At 41.2% G+C, this 27,440-nt stretch overlaps 1 protein-coding gene across 1 annotated transcript in view; it reads right to left on the bottom strand.

Annotated features, from left to right (window-relative positions):
* Nucleotides 1-27,440, bottom strand: part of antxr1d (ANTXR cell adhesion molecule 1d) — a 96,180-nt gene that overhangs the window by 41,681 nt on the left and 27,059 nt on the right. The window contains exons 10-11 of the mRNA XM_080215556.1: nt 22,493-22,591; nt 8,043-8,112 (exon numbers count right to left, since the gene is read on the bottom strand). Of these exons, the coding sequence (XP_080071682.1) occupies nt 8,043-8,112; nt 22,493-22,591 (169 nt within the window). The remainder of the gene's footprint in view (nt 1-8,042; nt 8,113-22,492; nt 22,592-27,440) is intronic.

The raw sequence follows: 27,440 nt of genomic DNA, 5'->3' as shown, positions 1-27,440 counted from the left end.
GACTTTTTGATTCGATTTGATTTATTATTGTCACATGTATTAACATACAGTGAAAAGTATTATTTCTTGCAAGCTATACAGACAAAACATACCATTCATAGAAAGGAAATGAGAGAGTGCAGAATGTAGTGTTATAGTCATAGCTCGGGTGTAGAGAAAGATCAACTTAATGCAAGGCAGGTCCATTCAAAACTCTGACAGCAACAGGAAAGAAGCTTTTCTTGAGTTGGTTTGTACATGACCTCAGACTTTTGTATCTTTTTCCCAAAGGAAGAAGGTAAAAGAGAGAATGTCCGGGGTGCGTGGGGTCCTTAATTCTGCTGGCTGCTTTTCTGAGGCAGCGGGAAGTGTGGACAGAGTCAGTGGATGGTAGGCTGGGATGGATGGGAGACTTCAATGCTTTTCCCTTTGCAACTGACACTGACAATCAAATGCCCTCATCCCTCAACCAGCTAGCCAACCAAAGAAAGAACTATGTTATTTATTACTAACTTATTTATTTTTCCTCAGGATGTTCAAAAATATGGCATGGCTAATTCATTCTGTAAATGAACAGAAGAACTAATTCTTACCCGGCCTGGTTCCAGCAACTGAAATAAATAACAAATTAATCTGTTTTGGTGGTGTTAATATTGGCTTGGACATTGGGACAACTTCCATACTCTGTTTCAAATAACGACAATAAATCTTACACATTCTCTTGAAGTAGGAGGAGGGGTCTTGGGATGAATACCAAGAACGAATAATTAAAAATATATTTCCTTATCTCTGGTGATGTAGCACTCCCTCAATACTGTCCTGCAGGTTAACTGAGATTATATACTCAATTCCTGGATGAGGACATAAAATCACTACCATCTAAGTGAACATCAAAAGGATTCAAGGAAGTTTAGAAGACATTTAACATGCAAGGTTGCAGGGACATGAAATGCCCCAGTATGGGCAAGTTCATTATAGCAATGAAAGTGAAAGTAGCAAAAGATTTGAAAATATAAAAATCTTAAAGGATGCAGTGGAAGGGTACAGGAAAGGGGTTAAGTAGATGAATTATTCCAGATGTAAGTTTGGAAACATTTTAACTGGAAGGAATTGGGGGAAACTTCCGTGTCATGTGGCCAAGGCATTACTCACGGCTTTTTGGGGAATTTTCATTGTGAGGGTTTGGTTTGGGTACTGCAATTGATCATGAACCAGCAACAAAACCCATCAACAATTTAAACAAAATTATTTGCACTCTTTCTAGTTCATATGCCCACTTATGCTGTGATAAAGTACCTCAGAGAATTCCTTTCCTTCAGCTGACTCTTGACACTGCATTAATATTATAAATGGCGGGAGTGTCAACCCTAGATATTTAAATACTCATCATACTGTGATGAGTTGTGGTATAGGCAACTGTGGGCAGGTGTTTCTCCCTGTGATAACTGCATCTTTCTGGTATCAGGTAGGCATAATTTCTACTGAAACACTTCATTTTTAAAATCCTCATTCTTGTTGCAAATCTCTCATGATTATCACCCAGACACCCCTCCCCACAAAACCACCACCTACTGCACAACCCTTCACAATATTGGTGCTCATTTAATTCTGGCCCTTCAAGCTTCCTCAATATTACTCACACCATTACGATATACAATATTACACCACACCATTGCTGCACCATTTCAGAGTTTGGGGCCTTCAGCTATCAAGCCCCTACACTTCGAAATGCCTTCCCCGGACTGCTTCATTTTTTTATTCAGTCATAGGACATGGGTGTCTGCTTAGCCAGCGTTTGTTACTGCCCATCCCTAGTTGCCCTCGAGAAGGTGGTGGTGAGCTGCCTTCTTGAAACATTGCAGTCCAGGTGCTGTGGGTTGACTTTCACTACCCTTTCTGCACTTAAAACCTAACTTTTTAACCAAGCTGGTGGTCATTTTTCCTACTATCTCCATATGTGTCAGATTTTAGCTTCATAATGCTACTGTGAAGCGCCTTCAGACTTTTTAAAGGTGCTATTTGAATTCAAGTCGTTGTTGTATATTTGACAGGGTAAGGTTAATTTTAAGAGGAGGCAGTGCATGGCTAATGGGAGTGGTATGGTGGCACAGTGGTTAGCATTGCCGCCTCACAGTACCAGGGACCCGGCTTTGATTCCCAGCTTGGGTCACTGTCTGTGCAGAGTCTGTACATTGTCCTGTGTCTGCATGAGTTTCTTCCAGGTTCTCCAGTTTCCTCCCACAGTCTGAGAGATGTGCTGGTTAGGTGCATTGGCCATGCTAAATTCTCCCTCAGCTACCCGAACAGGCACCAGAGTGTAGTGACTGTGGGATTTTTACAGTTACTTCATGGCAGTGTTAATATAAGCCTACTTGTGGCACTAATAAACTAACTTTATAAAAAAAGACTTGAATGCCACCGGACTAGCAATCCAGAAGCCCATGCTATTGCCCTGGGGGCATGGGTTTGAATCCCACTACAGCAGCTGGTGGGATTTAGATTCAACTAATAAATTTAGAATGTTAAAAAAAACTGAGTAATGGTGACCATGAAGCTATCGTTAATGATCACAAAAACCCCAACTGTGTACAGTTCTGGTTATCCTATTATAGAAAGGATATTATTAAACTAGAAAGAGTGCAGAAGAGATTTATTAGGATGCTACCGGGACTTGATGGTTTGAGTTATAAGGAGAGGCAGGATAGACTGGAACTTTTTCCTCTGGAGCGTAGGAGGCTTAGTGGTGATCTCATAGAGGTCTATAAAATAATGAGGGGCCTAGATCAGCTAGATAGTCAATATCTTTTCCCAAAGGCAGGGGAGTCTAAAACTAGAGGTTTAAGATGAGAGGGGAGAGATACAAAAGGGTCCAGAGGAGTAATTTTTTTCACACAGAGGATGGTGAGTGTCTGGAATGAGCTACCAGACGTAGTAGTAGAGGCAGGTACAATTTTGTCTTTTAAAAAGCATTTAGACAGTTACATGGGAAAGATGGGTATAGAGGGATACGGGCCAAATGTGGGCAACTGTGACTAACTTAGGGGTTTAAAAAAGGAAAGGGTAGCATGGACAAGTTGGGCCGAAGGGCCCTTTTATTGTGTTGTAAACCTCTATGACTCTGTGACTCTATCTGGTTCACTAATATCCCTTTAGGGAAGGTCTGGCCTATATGTGACTCCAGACCCATAGCAATGTGGGTAACACAACTGCCTTCTGAAAAGGCTGAGCAAACCTTTCAGTTCACGGGCAATCAGGGATAGGCAACAAATGCTGACCTTGCCAGTGACACCCACATTCTAGTAAAGAACAAAAAAAACCCTGATGATTCAAAAAGTTTTGTTATTTTAGAACAGAACCACACAAATCCTGGCTTTGAATGCTCGACTATTAAATCTTCTGCCCTCAATTATTTTCTTGTACAGGCTATTTTATTGGTATCTCTATACTGTAAACAAGAAAACTCACTGTTGCAGCAGTATTTTTGAATGGGTCAATATTTGTAACAAAAGTACTATAAATCTAGTAAATGAGCGAAAACAATGTCAAATAGCATTTGAAAAGAAAATAATTTGACGACTCACGATTAAGTTTATTTATTAATTACAAGTAGGCATACATTGACACTGCAATCCCCTAGTCGCCACACTCCGGTGCCTGTTCGGGTAGCTGAGGGAGAATTTAGCATGGCCAATGCACCTAACCAGCACGTCATTTGGACTGTGGGAGGAAACCCATGCAGACACGGGGAGAACATGCAAACTCCACACAGTGACCCAAGCTGGGAATCGGACCCACGTCCCAGGCGCTGTGAGGCAGCAGTGCTAACCACTGTTCCACCGTGCTGCCCTCAAACATTTGTATGTGAAAGCTATTCTCAAAATGCAGGTTGTGTTCCTCTAGACTACATGAAAACAGTAAGTGTCTTTCTACAGCCCTCTAAGACTCCATCAATCAATGCCTACCACAGATGAAGTAAGCCTACTCTAATTTAAGAGCATTCAGACTGAGACAGCAGCAGGGAGTGCCTTCAATTTGAAATCTTGTGAGTACAAAGATGTAAGTTTCTCAGCTATTCTGAATAAAATTGGATCATAAGTATCCCTATGAAGGTCACTGCACTTAACTGTAGGTGCAGCAAAGGAAGCATTAAAATGCGTTGAAGTTCAGTACTAACAAACAAAATCAAAGGAAAGCCACAATTTCATCCTGTCCAAAATTTCCAATTATACAGCAGCTTTGAGCTCTGGTTAACCAGAGATTGAGCGTGACAGAGCTGAGCTCATTTAAAAAATAATATTTTCCCAACAGTGATCAATTCCCACAAACCTTTTCCCAAAATTGTAAATCAATTTCCAAGTAATACTGTCAGATGTTATGTCACATGGTTTTGATTAGTTTCAACTGTGCATGAATGAGAATTATTTTGCTTTAGCAATAAGCACATAGGGTCAAACATTTCCTACTGTTCAAAGCTTAAATCATAAAGCAAATAAATTGACTACATTTGAGACTATTTGGCTCATCAGGTCTATGCTCCCCTTTGTTACAGTAATTCAAAACTAATCCCATGGCCCTATTCTTCCTCCAAATCCTGCATTCTTTTCTCTGTCAAACGTTTGCATATTCTTCCCTTAAAAGATGCAATGGTGTCTGCCTCATTAGTTTCCTAGGGCAAAGCACTCCATGTTCAGGCAACTCCTTAGGCAGGATTTTCCGGCATTGCTCGCCCCAAAACTGGAAAATCCCATCCGAGGTCAATTGATCTTTCCATGGCTCTTCCGCACTCTGCTATAATTCCCGTGGTGGGCGGGATGCTGTGGTCAGCACTGCTGTCTCACAGCACCAGGGATCCAGGTTCGATTCCCAGCTTTGGTCACTGTCTTTGCAGAGTTTGCAATGTTCTCCCCATGTCTGCATGGGTTTCCCCCAGATGCTCCAGTTTCCTCCCACAGTCTGAAAGACGTGCTGGTTAGGTGCACTGACCTGAACAGGTGCCAGAGTGTAGCAACTAGGGACATTTCACAGTAACTTCATTGCAGTGTTAATGTAAACCTTACTTGTGATTAATAAATAAACTTTAACATTTCTCCAAACCTCTCTCTTAGTGACCTTTTATTAAATTGATGACTTCTCGTATCTAACATCCCAACTCAAGGAAATTAATTTCTCAAGATTCTTGCAAGAAAAGAACCTGATGCAAGAATAATTATTTTTCAATTGTGATGGAATTCATCTTGGAGGGAGGCGCTAAATGGATAGTAGCTGATCATCTGCCCATGACATGATCTGTCCAATTCTGGAAAGGGGCATTTGATGCAGTGTCCAATTGGTGCTATTTATTTGCATTGTCACAGAAGTCAAATTTCACTCCCAATATATCTGCTAAGACTTTCACCATCTATGAATAACAGCCCGCCCCCGCCCCCAAATCCTTTAATTATGTTTATATTTTATATACTTGGCAACCTTTGGAGCCTCCAAAACTCCTTTCAAAAACAGGGTAGATTTACATGCTGAGTGCAAGATGTGAACCACCAGTGTTGGTGGTCATCATTTTGAAATGCAAAAAAAACCCCCACCGGTAATTCATATTAATGTGGCACAGTTTACCCAATGAATTAATTATACAAAGATGCCTTTAATCACAATCAAAGCATTTTAAAACCATCAAATTCATTGGCTGGAATCTTACCATTGTTCACACCAGTGGGTTTTGCCAATCCCACTGCAGTGAACAGAGATTTGACTGGCCATCTTGCTGCAGCAGGAATGTAGCATTAATAAACAGTAAGATTGCGCCTTTGACTTTGGCATTTGACATAGTATAGTGTTCAGTTCTGGTTGCCACACTACCAGAAAGATGTGGAAGCTTTGGAGAGGGTACAGAACAGATTTACCCCCAGGATGTTGCCTGGTATGGAGGGCATTAGCTATGAAGGGAGATTGGAGAAACTTGGTTTGTTTTCACTGGAATGATGGAGGTTGAGGGGTGACCTGATAGAAGTTTACAAGATTATGAGAGGATGGACAGAGTGGATAGTCAGAAGCTTTTTCTCAGGATGGAAGAGTCAATTACTGAGGGGTACAGGTTTAAGGTGCGAGGGGCAAGGTTTATAGGAGATGTACAAGGCAGATTTTTTACACAAAGGGTGGTGGGTGCCTGGAACTCGCTGCCGGGGGAGGTAGTGGAAGCTGGTATGGTCGTGGCTTTTCATTGGATTGGATGGGAATAGAGGGAAATGGTCCCTGGAAGGGTGGTGGTTTTAGTTAAGTTGGGCAGCATGGTCAGTGCAGGCTTGGAGGTCCGAAGGGCCTGTTCCTGTGCTGTAATTTTCTTTGTTCTTTGTTTAAAGGTCAGAATTCTCTGGCCTCCCAGCTGCGTGTTTCTCGGCAGTGGGAGGCGGTGTGCCACCCACTGGCAGCAGGATCTTCTGATCCCATTACTGTCAATGGGATTTCCCATGGATTCCACACCACGCCACCAGGAGCCCATAGGAGGGGTGCACCATCAGTGAGACCAGAGGATCCCACCAGCATGAACAGCTGGAGAATTCTGACCAAAGAGTTCATCGAATTCACTTTGGCTATGGCATCATCGTAAGGATCCCACTCTGGATCAGATTTGGTGCTTTCATTTCAGAACCATCCTCTTTAATAACTCATCTCCCTCTCCATCCATTTGAATGGGATATTCTGCATTTTCTGAACAATCTGAATACAATTTGTGCACTAACAGCATCCTATGATTAGATAATGAAACCACACAAAATATCAAATAGGGCAATATGCATATTTCCACTATTTGTGAAGATTTTTCCTTCTGCCTTTTCCATTCAGCACAAACATGATCCTTGAATTGGACACGAACTTACAGGTAGTGGTGTTCCCATTTGTCTAATGCCCTTGTCCTTCTAGATGATAATGGTTATTGGTTTGGATGGTGCTGTTTAAGGAGGTTTGGTGAGTTCCTGCAGTGCATCTTGTAGTTGCTACACACTGCTGCTACTGTATATCAGTAGTGGAGAAAGTGAATGTGAATGGGGTTCCAATCAAGAGGGCTGCTTTATTCTGAATGATGTCAAGCTTCTTGAATGTCGTTGGAGCTGCACTCATCCAGGCAAGTGGAGAGTATTCTGTCACACTCCTAACTTGTGCCTTGTAGATGGTGGAGAGGCTGTGGGGAGTCAGGATGTGAGTTATTCTCGACAGGATTCCTAGTTTAGGACTTGCTGTTGTCAGTTTCTAGTAAGTGGTAACCCCCAGGCTACTGTCCAGGTGTTGTTGCATTTGGACATGGACTACTTTAGTATCTGAGGATCAAGATTTGTACTGACCATTGTGCAACCATCAGTGAACGTCTTCACTTCTGACCTGACGATGGAAAGAAGGTCATTGATTAAGTAGTTGAAGACGGCTGGGTCTAGGACACTACCTGAGGAGCTCTTGCAGTGCTGTGCGGAAACTGAGATATTTGACCTCCTACAAACACAATTATCTTCCTTTATGCTATGCATTGCTCCAACCAGTGGAGAATATTCCATTTAATTTCCATTGGCTGCAGTTTAGCTCGGGTCTCCTTGATGCCACATTTGATCAAATGTGGCTTTGATGTCAAGCAGTCACTCTCACCTCACTTCCAGAGTTAGCAAATGTTGCGCCGTTTAGCTTGAAAGCAGCTTCATACTTCATTCTTTTTGCTGAAAGATTCATTTCTGATCCTCACACGTCATGCCATATGTAGTCTGGCCGTATCTTAAATAACCTCATGTTTTCGCAACACAGCCTATGTCACCTGCCTGATCCCATATGCTGACTTACAGGGGTAAAACATGCATTTCTGGGGGTGCAAATTAGTTGACTACTAATTTGAACATAGCCTTTTGTAGCTGTGAAGGGCAGTGGACTTATATGTCTGGCAAATTTTTGGTGCCAAAAGAATTGGGCCATCCTGTATGCCAGGTGAACTTATACACCATTAAATACAGTTACAGTATTTGCTGCAGTAAGTATTACACTTAATTTCAGGCATTTAACAGAATACAAAAATTCACCTCATTACTTACATTCCAACTTCATCTATCACAGGAGCAGGGCAGAGTAAGTAATTATCTTCCACAACAAGCGGCTTCTCAGCTAAAAGACAGAATATTTATTAGTACTGAAATTTTGTGTTCGAGGTGAATATTTCCAAGACTAATCAGAAATATAAGTTTTCACAATAATGTAGCATTCCCTGGCAAATGTAGTTTGACAACGCCCCTGTGAGTTGTATTGGAATATTTTATTCTATTAAAGCTGCTATATAAATGCAAGTTGCTGTTGTATGGATAAAAGCATTTAGGATGAGCAAACAAGGAAACACAAAGGTTTCTCATTGCACCATTCTCCAAAGCTCTCTAAATAGCACAGATTTATCTCTAATACAAAAAGAGATAATGCTAGAAAAACTCAGCAGACCTGGCAGCATCTGTAGGGAGAGAGAAACAGAGTCTGCATACAGGCTCAAAACATTAACTCTTTTCCCTCTCATTACAGATGCTGCCAGACCTGATGAGTTTTCCACATCCTCTCTTTTTGTTTCAGATTCCAGCATCTGTGATATTTTCCTTTTATTGTGGATTAATCTCTAGGGCTGGAATTTTACTGCCATACCCTCAATGGAAATTGGAACGTGCAAGGGGCAGACAATGGAAAGGTCTGTTGACCACGGGAAGGATTTTACAGTTTCGGGACAAATGAGGCAGTAAAATCTCGACCTAGTCATTTACTGTCCACTTGTATTATTATATGCTAATCCACTTAATTTGAACAAAAGCCCTTTGGAGAAGAACAAAATGGCATTGAACCCATCTGCTTTTCAGAATCTAAAGAATTCTGTTTCTCATCCATGTTTGGGTGACATAGTAGTCAGCACTGCTGCCTCACAGTGCCAGGGACCTGGATTCGATTCTGCCCTTGGGTGAATGTGGAGTCTGCACGTTCTCTCTGCATCTGTGTGGCTTTCCTCCTGGTGTTCCAGTTTCCTCCCACGACCCAAAGATGTGTAGGTTAGGTGGATTGGCCATGCTGAATTGTCCCTTAGTATCCTTAGATGTGTAGCTTAGGTGGAGTAGTCATGCTGAATTGTGCCTTAGTGTCCCTAGATGTATAGGTTAGGTGGATTGATCATGCTAAATTGCCTCTTTGCATTCCAATATATGTTGGTTAGATGGTTTAGCCAAGGTAAATGTGTGGGATTACAGGGATAGGGTTGGGCAGAGGGCCTGCTACAGATACCCTATCAGAGAGTCAGCACAGACTCTATGGGCCAAAAGACCTCCTTCTGCACTATAGGGATTCTATGATTTGGGACTGGTGTGCATTTTCATCTCTCTCCAGGCACCTCACATCCCCGCTTGAGCAACCAATAGTCAAACCCACTCTAATCTTATTGCGCTCTTGTATTCCTACCTGACATCCATCCTCCACAAATGTTGTCCTTCTCTCATACCTGCACAAGCCATTTCTAACACTCATAACTCCTTGCTTTCTCTCATTGCAGGGAAAAGCATATACATCAACGGGGACAAGTAGAAAGGGTCAACAGCTTCATGTTTTTAGGTGTCCAGATCACCAACATCCTATCCTGGTCCTCCATGCCAGCATTATAGTTAAGAAAGCCCACCAACGCCCCTACTTTCTCAAAAGACTAAGGAAATTTGGCATGTCAACTATGACTCTCGTCAATTTTTACAGACACACCATAGAAAGCACTCTTTCTGGTTATATCATGGCTTGGTATGACTCCTGCTCTGCCCAAGACCACAAGAAATGACAAAAAAGTCGTGAATTTAGCCCAGTCCATCACGCAAGCCAGCCTCCCATCCATTGACTCTGTCTACACTTCTCACTATCTTGGCAAAGCAGCCAACATAATTAAGGACCTCACACCTGGTCATTCTCTTTTCCACCTTCTTCCTTTGGGAAAAAAATACAAATGTCTGAGGTCACATACCAACCAACTCAAGAACAGCTTCTTCCCTGCTCCCATCAGACTTTTGAATGGAACTACCTTGCATTAAGTTGATTTTTCTCTACATCCTAGCTATAACTGTAATACTACATTCTGCATTCTCTCATTTCCTTCTCTATGAACAGTATGCTTCGTATAGCGCGCAAGAAACAATACTTTTCACTGTATGCTAATGTGACAATAATAAATCAAATCAAATCAAATATCATCAGGGAAAGTCAGAAACATGCGTGTCTCAGGGGGTGGGGGGGAACGAGGTCATGGAATCCTCCCGTGACAGGTACAGTGATGGCTACTAGCAATGCATGTCCATCTGATTCACTGGAAAGGAGGGCTACTTCCAGCAGGGTGCAGACGTCAGCAGGAAACTGCTATGAAAATCTAAGCCTCCTTAGGCACTGCTGTTCAGACGTGTTGTGAGAGCTGATCCTCTCTGCCTGTGGAGCTTTATGGAGCATCCCACCGCCACGATGTTGGACATCTGTGTCCATCCCTCCGCCACGTCGTGCAGTACATGTTTGAGGAAAGGCAGCTGGTGCTGGTGTTGCTCCTGCTGCTGTTGTAGGTGGTCTTGCTGCCCCATTTGCTCCTCCTCAGAGGTGCAAGGTCTAGCTGAACCAACTGCTGCCATGACGTGGTGAAGGCTGACAGCAGGGAAAGGTAGCTGAAGTTGAGTGAAGGGCAATATAGGTGAAGTGATATCAAAAAGCTGGCAATCACCTGTCATGCAGTGAGGGGACTCTCTGAAATGGAATGCTTTAAGCAGCAGATTTTCAACCCAGCTGTGGCTGGAGTTAAAGCCTTGCAGTTGCACTGAAGGTGCATTTCCCCCTGTGCTCCTGGTGAGGTGTTGACAGCTCAGGAAATAGATGCACAGGATGTTAAAACTAGATAAAATGGCACTTAATTACTTACAGGAATATATAAATGATTTAATTACCAGACAGCAACACAGGGGGTTTCCGCCCTTCCCTGCCAATAGCTAAAACCTGGAAATGGGTGGGATACCAACCCAACATTACTTTTAGGGGATTTAACTCACCGCAAGCCCCTGTTGCCTGTAAAAATCTCTTCATTGCAGTATCTACTTCAGTTATCAATGGATTGACCTCCATCTCACACAGGGCTGACACTTAACCTAACTTGACTGGGTTATGATTTAGAGGGGAACATTTCAGCAGTCAAGGGCATTCAGCCTCCGATCTTCAGGTAAACATCCTCCAAGGTGGTCTTCAAGACACACAATACAGAATTGCCAAGCAGAAACTTATAGCCAAGTTCCACATGCATGAGGACAGCCTCAACCAGGATCTTGGGTTCATGTCATACTACGTGTAACTCCCACCATTTGGCCTGGGCTTGCAAAATCCTATTAATTGTCCTGGCTTGAGACAATTCACACCTCTCTAACCTGTAATTATCCCTCTTTTCACTTGCATTGTCTGTCCCTGTAAGACTTGATTACCTGTTAAGACTTGCATTCCAACTATTATCTTGTAATTGAGTCTCTATCTATATATGCCATGTTTGTGAACCCAACTCTCCACCTAGCTATGAAGGAGCAGCACTCTGAAAGCTTGTGATACCAAATAAACCTGTTGGACTTTAACCTGGTGTTGTGAGACTTCTTACTGATTGGGTTAAGGGAGACTACGGGCTAAAAAATAAACTGCTCCATATTTTGGGTACATAAGAACATAAGAAATAGGAGCAGGAGTAGGCCATCTAGCCCTTCGAGCCTGCCCCACCATTCAATAAGATCATGGCTGATCTGAAGTGGCTCAGTTCCACTTTCCCGCTTTCTCCCCATAACCCTTAATGGCCTTGCCTACCAAAAACCTATCTACTCGCATCTTAAACAAGTGTTACAATTCACGACCTATTTGCGCTGATTTTGTTGCTATTGGGCAGCATACAAATTTGGTGCTCCAAACTCATTTCACTACTGAGGGTATGAGGATAAAAGAGTTCCTCGCTGCTGGGCTTCTCTGTTCCAGTACTTGGCTCTGCCAAGAGCTTTGGGACAATCACTATTGTGTTACATAGGCAGCTTGCTCTTAAAGATAGCCTGTCCCTCTCAAAGGGAACAAAATCGCTGGAATTTAAAGCATGGAAACTAAAGCACCAGGTCAAATATTGGGTGATGGCTGTTGCACTAGAGGCATTAGTGACTGAGTTGGGCAGGAGGAGAGAGGCCATGGCCCTGCAGGGGAATGGGAGAAGGTGTCAATGGAAGTCAACATCGGGCCTCAGGCCCTGGAAGCAATATTATAAGAAGCCTAATGACTTCAAGTCTGTCAGGATCAGCAAATGCATCTTCAGATGAAATCTCCTAGCCAATACATCACCAACCTCCACCAATGCTGCTCTTTGTACCACACTGCATCATTCCTGGTCACTCGTGACAAACACCTGTCATCCAGATACTCCAGCTCACCCTCACACACCTACCAATGTTAACAGCTTCACATCCACCTCTCCCTGCCTCTACATATCCCCAGCATTCAGCGACAGCAGACACATAACCCAAATACTCTCTCTCTCACTTGCAAAAAAAGGTGGCACTCAATAGAAAGCTGAGCAGAACAAGCAGGGGAGAAAGACATCATCCTCAGTCCAATGAAGAAGATGGCTCTCGGCAACATGATGTCAGTTTTAATGGAGCCCATCGCATCCAACATTGTTCAGGATTTTGAAAGTGATGCTCCTTCTCAAAGCCCAATACAAAATTATCCTGCTATCTAGCATGATGTTGATGGTGTGACCACAGACCTCTTGTTTCTCACTTTAGCCCCCTTCCTTCGCATCAATGTTCCCTTCTGATTTCCTGCTTTCATAAACCCGTGACTGTTGCCTGCCCTGCCACAACAGGCCAAGAGACAAGAGAAAAAGAGGTTGCATTACTTGATTGATGATTGGACACTTGCAGCCGCTAGATCAGATAATGGCATGGCATGGATCTCAGAAGCAAGAATAGAGTTGGGGTTAGCATGTGGCATGTGTGAGGGGTTCCTGGGACCAAGGTCACAAAAGAATTCTACTGCAGTGGACTTAGATAAGATCTTCATGCCGTGGCATTCAGGAGAATGCAATTCAAGATGCACACTTGAAGTTAAACAGAAACTGATGAATTCTCAATAACAAGCCAATTTCTTAATCAGATGACCCCAGACTCTTTTATGCCATCTGCCCTGTGCTAAGATTTTCCACTCAGGTTTTAGACTTGCGTTCAGTTCCAATGCTAGAGCCCCAAGAGCATCAAGCGGTTATGCTGTCGATGATTGCTCAATACCACTGTTGGGAATGGGCTCACGGGTCAGGCAGTCCTTTCCATAGCTTTCTTTGGCATTTCTCAATGAGTTTCCAATTGAGTATATGGAAACTATCACTTAAAACAATGTGCAGAACTTTATTAAACATTGCTGTCTAGATTTCACAATGATGTGGAGATGCCAGTGCTGGACTGGGGTAAACGCAGTAAGAAGTCTCACAACACCAGGTTAAAGTCCAACAAGTTTATTTGGTAGCAAAATTCACTAGCTTTCAGAGTGCTTGCTGCTCCTTCATCAGGCGAGTGGGATTTCAGTTCACAAACAGGGCATATAACCTCAATTTACAAAATAATGGAAATAATACAATAAAATAATACAATAATAATTTACAGAACATTATTTTGTAAATTGAGTTTGTGTCTTCATATGCCCTGTTTGTGAACTGAAATCTCACTCATCTGACGAAGGAGCAGCAAGCGCTCCGAAAGCTAGTGGCTTTTGCTACCAAATAAACCTGTTGGACTTTAACCTGGTGTTGTGAGACTTCTTACTAGATTTAACAATAGCAGATAGCGCCGTCAGATTGGTATAGATTGGTTTAGATTGATAACTCACATCATGATACATATGTAGGTTTCCCTCCTCAAATTTGTCTATTAATTTTTCAGAAGTCATAAGAGCATACTGGGGAGGTGGTGGCACAATGGTATTGTTGCTGGATTAGTAATCCAGAGAGCCCCAGGCAAGATCTGGGGACCCGGGTTCAAATCCCAACACTAAGATAAGGGCATAATACTGCGGATGCTGGAACTGAAAAAAAAACAGAAAATGCTGGAGAAACTTAGCAAGTCTGACAGCATCTGTGGAGAAAGAGTAAAGCCAACATTTCAAGTCTGGATGAATCTTCATCAAAGCTGAAATATCGATATTAACACCCACCCAGGACCAGCTCTAATGAAGGGTCAGCCAGACACTGCCTCTATTCTCCCTTCACAGATGCTGTCAGACCTGCTCAGTTTTTCAAGCATTCTCTGTTTTTATGTCAAATCCCACCTCAGCAGATAGTGATACTTGAATTCAATATCAATCTGGAATTAAAATGATGACCATGAAACTATTGTTGATTGTCATAAAAACCCATCTGATTCACTACTGTCCTTTTGGAAAGAAAATCTGCCACCCTTACCTGGTCTGGCCTACATGTTACTCCAGATCCACAACATTGCAGTTGACTCTCAAATGCTCTCTGAAATGGTGGGCAGTTAGGGATGGGCAATAAATAAATGCTGGCCCACATCCTATAAATGAATTAAAATAAACCCCGTGTTTCTTAATTAAGGTATACAGAAAGGAAGTTTATAAAGTTTATTTGTTTATGAGCCACAAGTAGGCTTATGTTCACACTGTGATGAAAGTACTGTGAAAATCCCATACAGCCCTGTTCAGGCACACTGAGAAAGAACTTAGCAGGGCCAATTCACCTAATCTGCACATCTTTGGACTGTGGGAGGAAATCGGAGCATTGGAGGAAACCCACGCAGACACAGGGGGAACTTGCAAACTCCACACAGACAGTGATCCAAGTCAGGAATTGAACCCAGATCCCTGGCACTGTGAGGCAGCAGTGCTAAACATTGATATTTGTTTGGAGTCCACAAGATCATGCTACAAAGAGAGCATCAGGACAGCAGGAGCATGAGATGGCTGAGACATTCAATTACTCCACACATAGCAACAATTGCAGGGAAAAAGGTAATGATCTTACCAGGTTTGACAAGGTAAGTGGAACCAACCACACCTTCTAAAATTTAATTAACTGAATGTGTCTGCAACATACAATTATCTCCTTCTAAATCTGAAGCAAAATTTAAAGTTGCAATTTAGGCCACATAAGATCTTGTGCAAGAATTGTGTGGTAGCATTCACTGTATTGCATGGTAAATATTGGAGAGAGTATACAGTAAAATAAGTCAGCTAAGTGGATAAAATGTAGGATCAATTAATGGTGGCAATAATGTACTCAGCATGATGCCTCACAGCTTCAGGAACCTGGGTTTGATTCCCAGCTTGGATCACTGTCTGTGTGGAGTCTGCACATTCTCCCATGTCTGTATGGGTTTCCTCCCACAGTCTGAAAGACGTGCCGGTTAGGTGGATTGGCTAAATTCTCCCTCAGTGTACCTGAACAGTGTGGCGACTACAGGATTTTCACAGTAACTTCACTGCAGGGTTAACGTCAGCCTACTTGCGACACTAATAAATAAACTTTAAACTTTCCTGTAGAAAGACTGAACATTGTGGCCTGGAGTGTTTGCTAGGTCTTCTGGCTTTTTAGTGCAATTGACCCAAGATCAGCTAACCCAGTACAGAAGATTGAGGAATTTGAAGCACAAATGACATCCAGTGCAATATTTTCAATGAGCTTTAAAATCATTGCGCTTTAAACCCAGCTAATGAAGTCAGCCACACTCCCAGATGAAATTAATCACCGGCGCACGTTTCTGCTAATTGTGCCTATGTCTGGACTTTCATGAAGGCTTTAAAAATTAAAACATTTTTAAGGCACAAGGACACCTTTTAAAAGCTGGAAGAAATAATTAACGTACTAAGAAACAGACTACTGTACACCAATGAAACTATTAAATGGTTCTCTTTTGTTTTTTAGAATCATTTTTGGTTGTTTAAAATAAAGTTACTCATTACTCTTAGGCGATGGATTAAACACTGATTAAAATGCTTATTTCTTATATATATTTTTTCGGCTATCTTAATAAAACTATATCAAGTTACAACTCTTCAGTTTATCAAGCAGTGTTTGCTTGTGCAAAGAAAAATTATGTTCTTTCCAATTGTATCGGTTCATGGAAGAATTTTTCCTATTGTTCATTCACAGGATGTGAACATTGTTGACGTGACCAGCATTTATTGCCCATCCTTGACTGTGCGTGGGAAGGTGGTGAGCCACCTTATTGAAGGTACACCAACACTGTTATTAGGTAGGGAGTTTCAAAACTTTAAATCCAACAATGTTGAAAGGGAATTTGGAGATGGTGGTGTTCTCATGTGCCGACTGCCTTGTCATTCGATTGACACTCCAAGTGGTAGAGCTTACAGGATTGGGAGGTGCTCCCAAAGATGTCTGTGGTCCACCTGGTAGATGGGGTATACACTATAGCCACAGTACACTGGTGGTAGAGAGACGGACTTCTAAACTGGATTGAGTACTGTGCAATCATCTGAGACCATCCCATTTCTGATTATATAATGGACAATACAGCATAGGAACAGGTCCTTAGGCCCACCAAGCTCGTGCTGATACACGGTTTCTATCTCCTTACTCACATCCTATTCATGTGTCTATCAATATATGCCTTGAATGTTGCTAACGTGCCTGCCTCCACCACCTCCACTGGCACTGCGTTCCAGGCACCCACCATCCTCTGTGTGAAAAACTTTCCTTGCACATCTCTCCTAAACTTATCACCTCTCACCTTAAACTGTGCCCTCTTGTAGTCAACCCTTCCACCCCGGGAAAAAGCCATCAATTATCCACCCTATCTATGCCTCTCATAATTTTGTAGACTTCTATCAGGTCGCCCCTCAGCCTCCGTCTTTCCAGTGAAAACAATCTGACTTTATCCAACCTCTCCTCATACCTAAAACCATCTAGACCAGGCAACATCCTAATAAGCCTTGTTTATATCCTCTCCAAAGCATCCACATCCTCCTGGTAGTGTAGCAACCAGAACTGCATGCAGTATTCCAAACGTAGCTGAAATAAAGTTTTACACAGCTGATGGAGGGAAGGTCATTGATGAAGCAGCTGAAGATGGTTGGGCTAAGAATGCTACCCTGAGAAATTCCTAGGGCTGAGGTGATAGGCTTCCAACAACCAAATTTGTTTATGCTTGGTACTTTCCTAGCCAGTAAAGTATTTTCTATTTGATTTCCATTGGCTTTAAGGAACTGGGGTTCCTTGATTCTACACTAGTCAAATGTTGCCTTGATGTTAACAACATCAACTTCACTTAACTCTACATTCAGTGATAGACAAATGAGTTTGAGTATAATTTTAAATTATATCCTATGTTTTGATCTTTGCTGATAAAAGATTCAACACAATGAGAAAAGAACATTTACCTGAGAAAACACAAAATGGTGCAATGATGGAAATAGTGGACTTTGAACAAAATTTAGTTATTTGGTGGTACGGAACTTGAGTATTGCTCACAAAAAGAGACATTTTGTCAGCACTTTTCATCTTGCACTCAACAGAACATTTTGCAAGAATAGCAATGTAAGGGAAAACAACTAATTTATACTGAGTGCTGATTGGTTGGCAAGTTGTCTCTGATTGGTAGAGATGTTCCCCTGAAGAATGCCCTGGTTGATGGGGACTACCAAGCATTGTTTGAAATTTAAACCAAGCAACTTGATTCTGATTGGTCATGGCATTGCCCAATTGTCCTGCTGAGTGCAAGACGAAAAGCTTTGACAAAATGCCTCTTTTCTCAGCAAGATTCAAAATTTGGTGGGACATAAAATAATAACAGAAATAAATATAAAAATGATTTTGCCCAATCCACCTATTACAAGAAAGAGGTTATATTTATCTAGTGTGTCATAATATCCTCAGTATGTTCCAATTAATTATTTTAAAAGTATAGATATTGTTATTATGTAAGAAAATGTAACCACCAATTTCCACATATTAAGATCCCACAAATAGCAAATGAGCAGCGGAAGTTTCCCATCCCACTCACCCTGTGGGAGTCGTAGCGGGCAGGACATAGACCATGCAAAGGTCCACTGACCTCAGGCAGGACTTTCCAGCGTTGGGGTGAGTGTGGTTGGAAAATCCTGCCTGAGATCAGTTAAATTTTTTTTGGTGGTAAAGAGAGGAGGGAAGAATTGTTGATTAGGAAGCCAGGGAACACCAAGCTTTATCTGCATAAAGAAAAACATTGGCCGGAATTTTAACGCCCCACTGATCAGGGAAATCAAGGCGAGTGAGGGGCAGACAATGGAAAGGTCTGTTGACCTCAGGTTTCGGGACAAATGAGGCCATAAAATCCTGCCTATGAACTAACATCTATAGTGCATTTAATGTAATAAATGTTTCAAAGCTAATAATTGCAAATATGATAAAGACACAGCCACAGAGAATCTATCAGGACAGATGACAAAAGCTTCATCAAAGAAGCAAGTTTTAAGAAACACCTTAAAAAGAGAGGAGAAAAGGGGCAGAGAGATTTGGGAAGGGAATTTCAGAGTTTAGCACCAAGGCGGTTAAAATCATGGTGAAGCAATTAAAGTGACGGATTGTTTCCATTCACATACATTGCTTTTGCTTTGCATACATTTTTGCATTACGAATGATAGTATAATTAAAATCAAAAGCTAATAAGTTTACTTCCGTGTAAGATGATGAATGGAATGGATAGGATAGAGGTGGAGAGACTCTTCCCACTGAAAAAAGACAGTGGACTAGGGGGCACAGCCTCAAGATAAAGGGGGGATGTTTTAGAACGGAGTTGAGGAGGAACTTTTTCACTCAAAGGGTGGTGAATCTCTGGAATTCTCTACCCATTGAAGTGGTGGAGGCTGCCTCGCTAAATATTTTCAAGAAGCGGGTTGATGGGTTTTTGATAAGAGAGGGGATTAAGGGTTATGGGGAGAGGGCCGGAAAGTGGAACTGAGCCACGACAGATCAGCCATGATCTTATTGAATGGCGGGGCAGGCTCGAAGGGCCAGATGGCCTACTCCTGCTCCTATTTCTTATGTTCTTAATGCTTCATCAGTTGCCCAGATGAAACCCCACGACATTTTGATGATTGTTTCCATCATTTCTGATACTCAAAAACATCTGACTTTCCTTTTCAATGCAATTCAAGCATCCAAACACTAACACCTTAGGCAACGTTTTCATCTCTTTTTTCCTTAAATTCTCTTTTTCCTCCAGTGCGTTCTTCTCTATTTGGACACATACTGAAATGGTTTGTGCACAAGTCACTGCCAAGTCAGCTCTTACTGGGTGGCATAGGACACCAACAAAGATCAACCTGAAAAGATTTCCTTCTTTCAACACAGGAATATGTAAACTTTGTCCAGTACAAAATGCTGGACTGACTGATCTGCTTAATTTATTAAAGTTTTAATAAAAATCCTTTTTGGGTGAACTAATAGATTGCACCTAATCAATAACATAAATATGTCACAGAGAAAATCTTTTCTATGATTTATAGTCCAATTTTGCTGCACTAGTATTTACTTGCGATGGGGTGGATTATCAGCACAGAGTTATAATGCCACTGTCTCTGCAATACACTCTGGTCAGACACAGTGGAAACCTGGCCATATACATCCAGATGCACATGGATGTCTGGTCAACAGCTCTGAAGTTGAAATTTTTAGTTTTAGCAAAGAGCTAGTGGGGCAGTCTGCTAATATTGAGAACTTTGCGCCACATCCTCAGCTGCAATTTTATTACAGGCAGCGTGAAGCTGAAGTGGCATGAAACTTAACCTGTACGTTTGCTCTGACAATGCTTGCTAAATTCAAACACCTCCTTTCTTGCACTGCTATGAACTGCAGTACAATTAGGCAATCAGATTTTCAATGGCTACATTTTGATATAGATGTTAATGATTGAGATGTTTAGCTATAGAGAGCATAATTTCAAGGCTCTCAGATGACGCAAAACTTGGAAAGGACGCGCAAGATTCTCTGGTCTCCCAGTCGTGTGTTTCTCAGCAGTGGGTGGTAGTGCATTGTTCACTGGTCAAAGGACTCTCTGCTCCCATCGCTGTTGATGGCATTTTCATTGAACCACCCCGCGCTGCCAGGAAAACCACAGATAGGAGTGCACTGCTAGCAGGACCACGGAATCCTGCCACCAGCAAATGATCAGAGAATTCCAGCCAATAATTCCAGTAAATAATGAGAACAGTACACGAGGAAAATGAAATTTAGAGAAGTGTTAGGAAAGAACGACAAGAGGCAAACAAACTAAATAATGCAATCTTAAGCAGACACAGATACCTGTATATACCAGTTGAGAGGGTTATTAAATAAACATTTAGATGGTGGCACAGCGGTTAGTACTATTGCCTCACAGCTCCACAGACCTGGATTCAATTGTGGTCTTGGAGTTTGCATACAGTTCACACAGTGGTTTCCTCCCACAGTCCAAAGATGTGTGGTTAGGTAGATTGGCCATGCTAAAATCGCTCCTTTCTGTCAGGGGGATTAGCAGGGTAAGTACATAGGGTAATGGGGACAGGGCCTGTGTGGGATTGTAGTCGGTGCAGGCTCGGTGGGCAGAATGGCCTCTTCCCGTACTGCAGGGATTCTATGATTCTGTGATCCTTTGCCAGGATTCTTCCCAACCCGCGGCTTGTTTTCTGGTGGTGGAGGCAGCTCGCTGTTGATCGCTGGTGGATCTTCCAGTTACGCTGCAGTCAATGGCAATTGTTGTTGCTTAGCCACCAAACAGATCATGCAGATGTTGGGGGGCAGGAAGTGTGGATGTCGCCTTCAGTGGGACTGGAAGATCCTGCTAGTGGAAGGGGTTGGAAATCTCACCCCTTCACTTTTTGAAGAGGGTTAAGATGCAAAATACTAAAATTTTAAAATGGTGAGGTTAAGCTCCATCTGGAGTACAGTATCTGAGTCTGGGTGACATACTTTAGAAAGGATGATAAGGCCTTAAAATGGCTGCAGATGAGATTTATTTAATCATAGAATCCCACAGTGCAGAAGAAGACCTTCAACCCATCGAGTCTGCACTGCCCACAATCCCACCCAGGCCCCTATCCCCATATATTTACCCCAGCTAGTCCCTCAATACTGAGGGGCAATTTAGCACAGCCAATCCACCTAATCCACACATCTTTGGACTGTGGGACAAAACTGCAATACCCAGAGGAAACCCACACAGACTCAGCAAACTCCATACAGAGAGTGACCTAAGCTGGGAATCGAACCCAGATCCCTGGCATCTGAGGCAGCAGTGCTAACCACTGTGCCACCGCACTGCCCATACTAGAATGATGTCAGGGACAAGGGACCTCAGTTATATGGAGATACTGGAGAAGCTGGGGTTGTTTTTCTTATAACAGCAGAGGTTAAAAGGCAGTTTTATTAGAGGCACTTAAAACCACACATGGTTTTGATAGAGTAAACAAGAGGAAACCATTTTCAGTGGCAGCAGAATCAGTAACCACAGGTTACAGATTTAGAGTAATTAAGAAAAGAACAATAGACGACATGAGGAAAAATTTTCTACACAGGGAGCTGTTTTGATCTGGAATGCACTGCACATGTCCCCGGTAACAGAATTTGAAAACATGTTGAAGCTACGAAGAAAAACTTCAAAAAAATTCCCAGTAAAATTGTACAGGCCAAACAAGAATTTTAACTAGCATATTTGTATCCCATAAAAATATAAACTTGATAAAATTACAAAAAAAGACTTCCCAAGAAATTTTATTTTGAAAACTTCTGAATTTTCCCCTTTCATTCCTGTTATTCTTACTAGGAAGCAAAAAAAGGATCAGCCCACCAATATTTCCGTAGATTACATCAACGCTGCTCTTTAGCTGACGTGCCCGGAGGTACACTTGAACAGTATGGAAGGAAACCCCTGGAGAGATTTCCCTCCTACCCTGAGATGACCTTGCCAAGATTAGCAAACTTGACTCTAAAGTATTCCTTAGTGGAAATGTCAGTCAAAGCTACAATTTGAAATAAGACCTTCAAGTTGAGATTCAAAACTTCAGTATTCTAGCAACAAATAAATAGTACTCTTCATTACATGAGCAATTGCTTAAGATGGTTTTAAGTGTTGCCCCAATTATTAAGTGCATTCAGATTGGAGCCTATAAGATAGTCCGATTATAGTTTGGGATTCTTCTGGGATCCATGAATCCAGAATTTCAGGGAAGAATGTAATTGGAGAAATGACACTATTTCATCCATACATCAATATTGCAATGTCATGACACATGCAAGTAACAAATGTGAAGCCCTGCAATGCCAATAGCTGTTTCCTGTCTTATTATGAAAATGTTACTTGCCATCTTGTCCAAATGCATTCAAGTAAAATGACATGGTCTCGATTTCAGCAAAGATCAGGCTTGAATCATGAGACTAAACACAGTATTAGATGTTGGTAATAAAAAACATCACAGCAAAGATGGTAAGTTATAAGTTTGTATCTGCACTTACTTATTATCTCTGTGTCATTTATCTTGAAGCTGCAAAGAACTTGATCAGCACTCCGAGCTCGGGAAAATCCATTACCTCTTACCACAACCTGATACGATTCTGTAATAACAGCATAATAGTACACAAACATTATGAATGCTTATAACAAACTCTTTTTTCTTAAATTTATAACACATAGGCAGTTATATTGAGACACGATGTAGATTGTATTCTATCTGCAAGGTAACAATGGCGTTAAAAATTACAAAGCTAAGCTTGAACATTTTATGCAAAGCCTTAGTAATGGGCATCAGAGCAATCTCCAGTGATTGCGTTTTGAGGCTTAACACAATCCTGGCATCAGCCACCAGAGCCTTGCTACACTGTTTGTAGATATCATCAGTAGGCGTTGATCGCATAGCAAGCAACTACACTCCCAACAGAACTGCAATTCTAAACATTTTGATGTCTCTGGAAGGCTGAGGTAGATCTACTTCTGATCTACAAAGGAGTCAAAGTTTTTTATTCATTCAAGGGAAGTAGTCACTGGCTGTGACAGCATCTATTGCCCATGCCTAATTGCCCTTGAACTGAGTGGTTTCCTACACCGTTTCAGAGGGCATTTAAGAGTCAACCATATTGCTGTGGCTCTGGAGTCATTTGTAGGCCAGACCAGGTAAGGATGGCAGATTTCCTTCCCTAAAGGGACATTAGTGAACCAGATGGGTTTCTTTTTAAACGACAATCGACAATGCTTTCATGGTCCTCATTAGGCCTTTAATACCAGATTGTTATTGAATTTAAATTCCAACATCTGCCACCATGAGATTTCGACATTGGTCCCCAGGGCATTAGCCTGGGTCTTTGGATTACTAGCCCAGTAACAATACCACTACACCAATGCCTCTCCCTGTGGGGCTGGGGGCATTGTGGGCAGAAGGAAAGTGGAGTTGAGGCCAATGATCTAATTGAATGGCAGAACACAGTGGACAGGTTATTCCCATTCCTATTTCTTAGGTTCTAAATCGTTAGTGCAACTCAATCCTGATTTTATATACAATATAAACACTTCCCTCAATATGCAGAAATCTCTTTTTACGTCAGAATGCAACAGCATCGATTTCAGTCACAACGTTAAGTTCAGGAGCTGAGTTAATGTGCTTCTGTATTTGAATTATAAATCTAGCACCAAATTTAATGAATTCTATCAGAAGCCATTACTATAGTACTCCATCAATGTTGTATTTGAGGGAATTGAGACAACAAAAGCAGTTCATCATCATGGACAAAATGTAATGAAATGTATGTTTGTCCCACTAATGCCTTTTCATACTAAAAGAAAATCTCAAGATATCCCAAGGCACTTTATACCCAATTAAGAGATTTTTAAAAAAAGTGTAGTCATTGATGTAATGTAAAAAATGTGGCAGCCAAATTGCACACATCAAGGTACCATGAACAGGAAAAGGATAATGGCCAAACAGTCTGTTTTAAAGATGGAATAAATATCAGCCAAGATATCAGTAGGCACTCCCCTGCTCTTCTTCGAAATGGTACCACAAGGCCTTCTATGTCTGCCCGAGAGGGCAAACAGAGACTTGGCTTAATGTCTTAGCTGAAAGATAGCACCTTGAGCAGTGCAGCACTCACTCAGTTCTGCATTAGAGCATCACAATCTTGTGGCTCAGAAGCAAATGTGCTGCACTGAACCAGGGCAGAATTTAAACTTGAACTAAGTCAGGAAGCCCTTTCCTTCCTTGAACAAAAATAGGAAAAAAAATGTTTATAAAAACCCTGCCATTAAAAAACAAATCCACCGTTCTGTGTATAAATAGTTAGGAATCCAGACTGGTGTTATCACAGTCTCAGGTATGATGTATGAGTTCAGCTTGGTTCCAGTGCCATTTTACGTGAGGGAGGATAGGCAAAAAATTTATAGTACATTTTGAATACTGTGTGAATACAATGCATTGAAATGTTCTTTATCCACAATTTTGTTATTTGCCAGACGTTTTGTAGGGGAAACGTGCATGAGACATTGCCTCACTGCGCAACTTCTATTGTCATTTATATTTTGTGTGTTTCTCACTGAACAAAATGACTTGATGCTTATTTGGTCATCCGTATTATATTTGTCCTTTCTCACTGTTTACTGTACAGTTACACCATAGACATGTAAAGCCAAAAATCTAGGCATTCAATTATCCGTCAATTTCCATTTCCTGCCAAGGTTCATCTACACTTTGGCTAATAATGAAGATTTTGTTCTACCTTCTCTGGTGGCTAATTAAAGAGAAACATCCCCTGGGTCACACTCATGTTTTAAAATGACATTTTGGTGTCTATCTATCATAATAGTTTCCTTTCAAAAGGAAACAAACCAATTTTCAAAGCATTGAATTTGCCGTAACATTTAATATAATGCAGCACTTATTCTAATTCTTCCCTGAGACTGAACCTTCTTTATTCTGTAATTAAAACACAGGACCATCAGGTATTAAGTGGTGATTACTATTCTGTAGCTGTATCAGAATTAATAGGATCATCTTTTCTTTACTTCTTCACAAAATTTTTTTTTTAGAAGGTGTTGGTTATAAAGGATGTAAACAATGATAATGATTACCACAATGCAGAAATGGCTGGCACAAGGCAAACAAAGCTGTGAATATAAAAACTGTGAACTGTACTCTTGTTAATGTCACAGGGTTTAATCACGTCATTATAGCTTACATCTACCGCTCTCCTCATGTCCCACTTGCCATTTCAGCTGAGGTATAATACAAAACCTCCATTCTGTCAGCTAGCAACCAGTTCAAATCTCTAATAACATGTCATCACAATAAAGATTCCAGTTCAATTTTACATAAATTCCCTCTCGTGTTCAAAGTTGCAGACCAGTTTACGAATCAAATTCTTACTTGTGCCCAGCTATACGTGATTAATATGAAAGCTGAATGCCGAAATGGCTAATTCCATTTAATTTCAGGTTCTGACTGTGACCGAGTCCTTTTCTTCCTTAGTTACTGTCAGATTGTACATTTGTCGATTTTGACAAGATAGCGAAGGGAAAAAGGTCAGCTCTGAAATAATCGGGCAGCGCTGGCAGCGAGATGGTGGGTTGAAGCTGGTGCGCGCTGGCTGTGCTGTCGGCTCTGCTTTTGTGACTCTGATGAGAAGCTGACTGTTTGCATCCACACCTGGTAGTTGACGTGGCCAGTAGGATGCCACATCCAGCAAAACCTTTCAATCATGTCTATGTACCATGAGCATAATCAAAGCAATGATGCTGTCAACTTGTATACAATGCACCTCCAACTCCAAATTGATGGCCTGTTTACAGGCTGCATGTCCTGGTCATTTCAAATCAACCTTATTACTAAGATAGCAGTGCGTTGCTCTATATCAGGAATTGTAGGATGCAAATTTTGTTCATGAATCCATCAGTATGCAGGCAGAAAGCATGAAGTGGCATGTTATAGAAACAGTGATATCTTCACACATGTCTGTCACAATTCAGGGATGCCATTTTTTATTATTTTTCAACTCTGTCAGTGCACTCTCTATATTGACAGATTGGACTAGATAAACATTTAGATAGTACTTTACAGTACAGTCTTGAGAAGACCTGCAAGGATTTCATTTCAAGATGCCCTTATTTATATAGAATAACAAATAAGGCAGATAACATTAATTGCAGAATCTTTTTATTCATTAAATATTGTTTCATATGGTTTTCAAAATGTACATGCATTTCACTTTATAACATGGGCACTGATGTTCTTCTCATTTTTAAATTAAAATTGGGGAAATATATAGGACCAATGAGTTATTTCTTCATTTGCACAATCCAATGGATGGATTCAAAACGATAGTTTTCAATATTTTCATTTTAGTGCAGCATTCCCACAGTAGTTTGTCAAAGAGTAAATATTACTGAAAACCAATATAGCAACTTAATACTGAAAGATGTTCATGTAATTGGTGGGATTAATTTTAGTTAAATTATTTGGGGGACATGAGAGCCTACAATATATATTTCACAAACAAAATATATGTGCAACACATAACCTGAAACAAAATACACAATCCGATGCTTTAATTTTTGACCTTTGACAATTAAGTGTTAAGTTATCATATATGATCAAAGACTGGCTCATTTAGTTTTGTAAAAATGTTATAGGGATAATTTTAACGTTTTCAGCCAGGAAACACAGAAAATTGATTGATATCAGTGAAGATTAAGAAGTGTGTTAAACCCAATCTGTTGTCAATTTTTCCATGGGTAGGTTAGGTTTATCTACTACATAATTATGCCTATATTTTGATCAATATTATTAAAATATTTAAAACATGCTTATGAACTACATTTAATTAGAATATTTAATTTGGTTCGGTATGAGTTTAATTAAGTTTTAAAGTTTATTTATTGGTCACAAGCAAGGCTTACATTAATGCTGCGATGAAGTTACTGTGAAAACCCTCGAGTTGCCACACTCTGGCACCTGTTTGGGTACACTGAGGGAGAATTTAGCGTGGCCAATGCACCAAACCAGCATGTCCTTCGGACTGTGGGAGGAAACCATTGCACCAGCAGAAATTCACACAAACATGGGGACACTGTGCACAGCCACCCAAGCCAGAAATCGAACACGGGTGCCTGGTGCTGTGAGGCTTATATAAGTTTTGAGTTACCAAGTTAGCATTGCTCCAGTTTTTAATTTAGTTATCAATTATCAAAATATTGTTTTCCTCCCCATTATTCACTTTTCGACTATTTTTAATAAGTTAACTCAGCCAGCTGTTTTTATCAGAATTATTCTCTGGTTACATTTAGTGAGACTTTGTTCCACTGAGATAAATTACTCACCATTAGGAGTGGGCTAAAGGTTATGGGGATAGGTGGAGAAGATTAAGTGCTGTCTAGAATACAAGGATTCATGAAATACTGTTCTATCAAAATGTCATGCCG

The sequence above is a fragment of the Carcharhinus amblyrhynchos genome, chromosome 31, assembly GCF_965287045.1.
Source record: "Carcharhinus amblyrhynchos chromosome 31, sCarAmb.v2.hapA, whole genome shotgun sequence".
NCBI classification, from domain to species: domain Eukaryota; kingdom Metazoa; phylum Chordata; class Chondrichthyes; order Carcharhiniformes; family Carcharhinidae; genus Carcharhinus; species Carcharhinus amblyrhynchos.
This window is presented reverse-complemented; position numbering and strand designations above follow the sequence as displayed.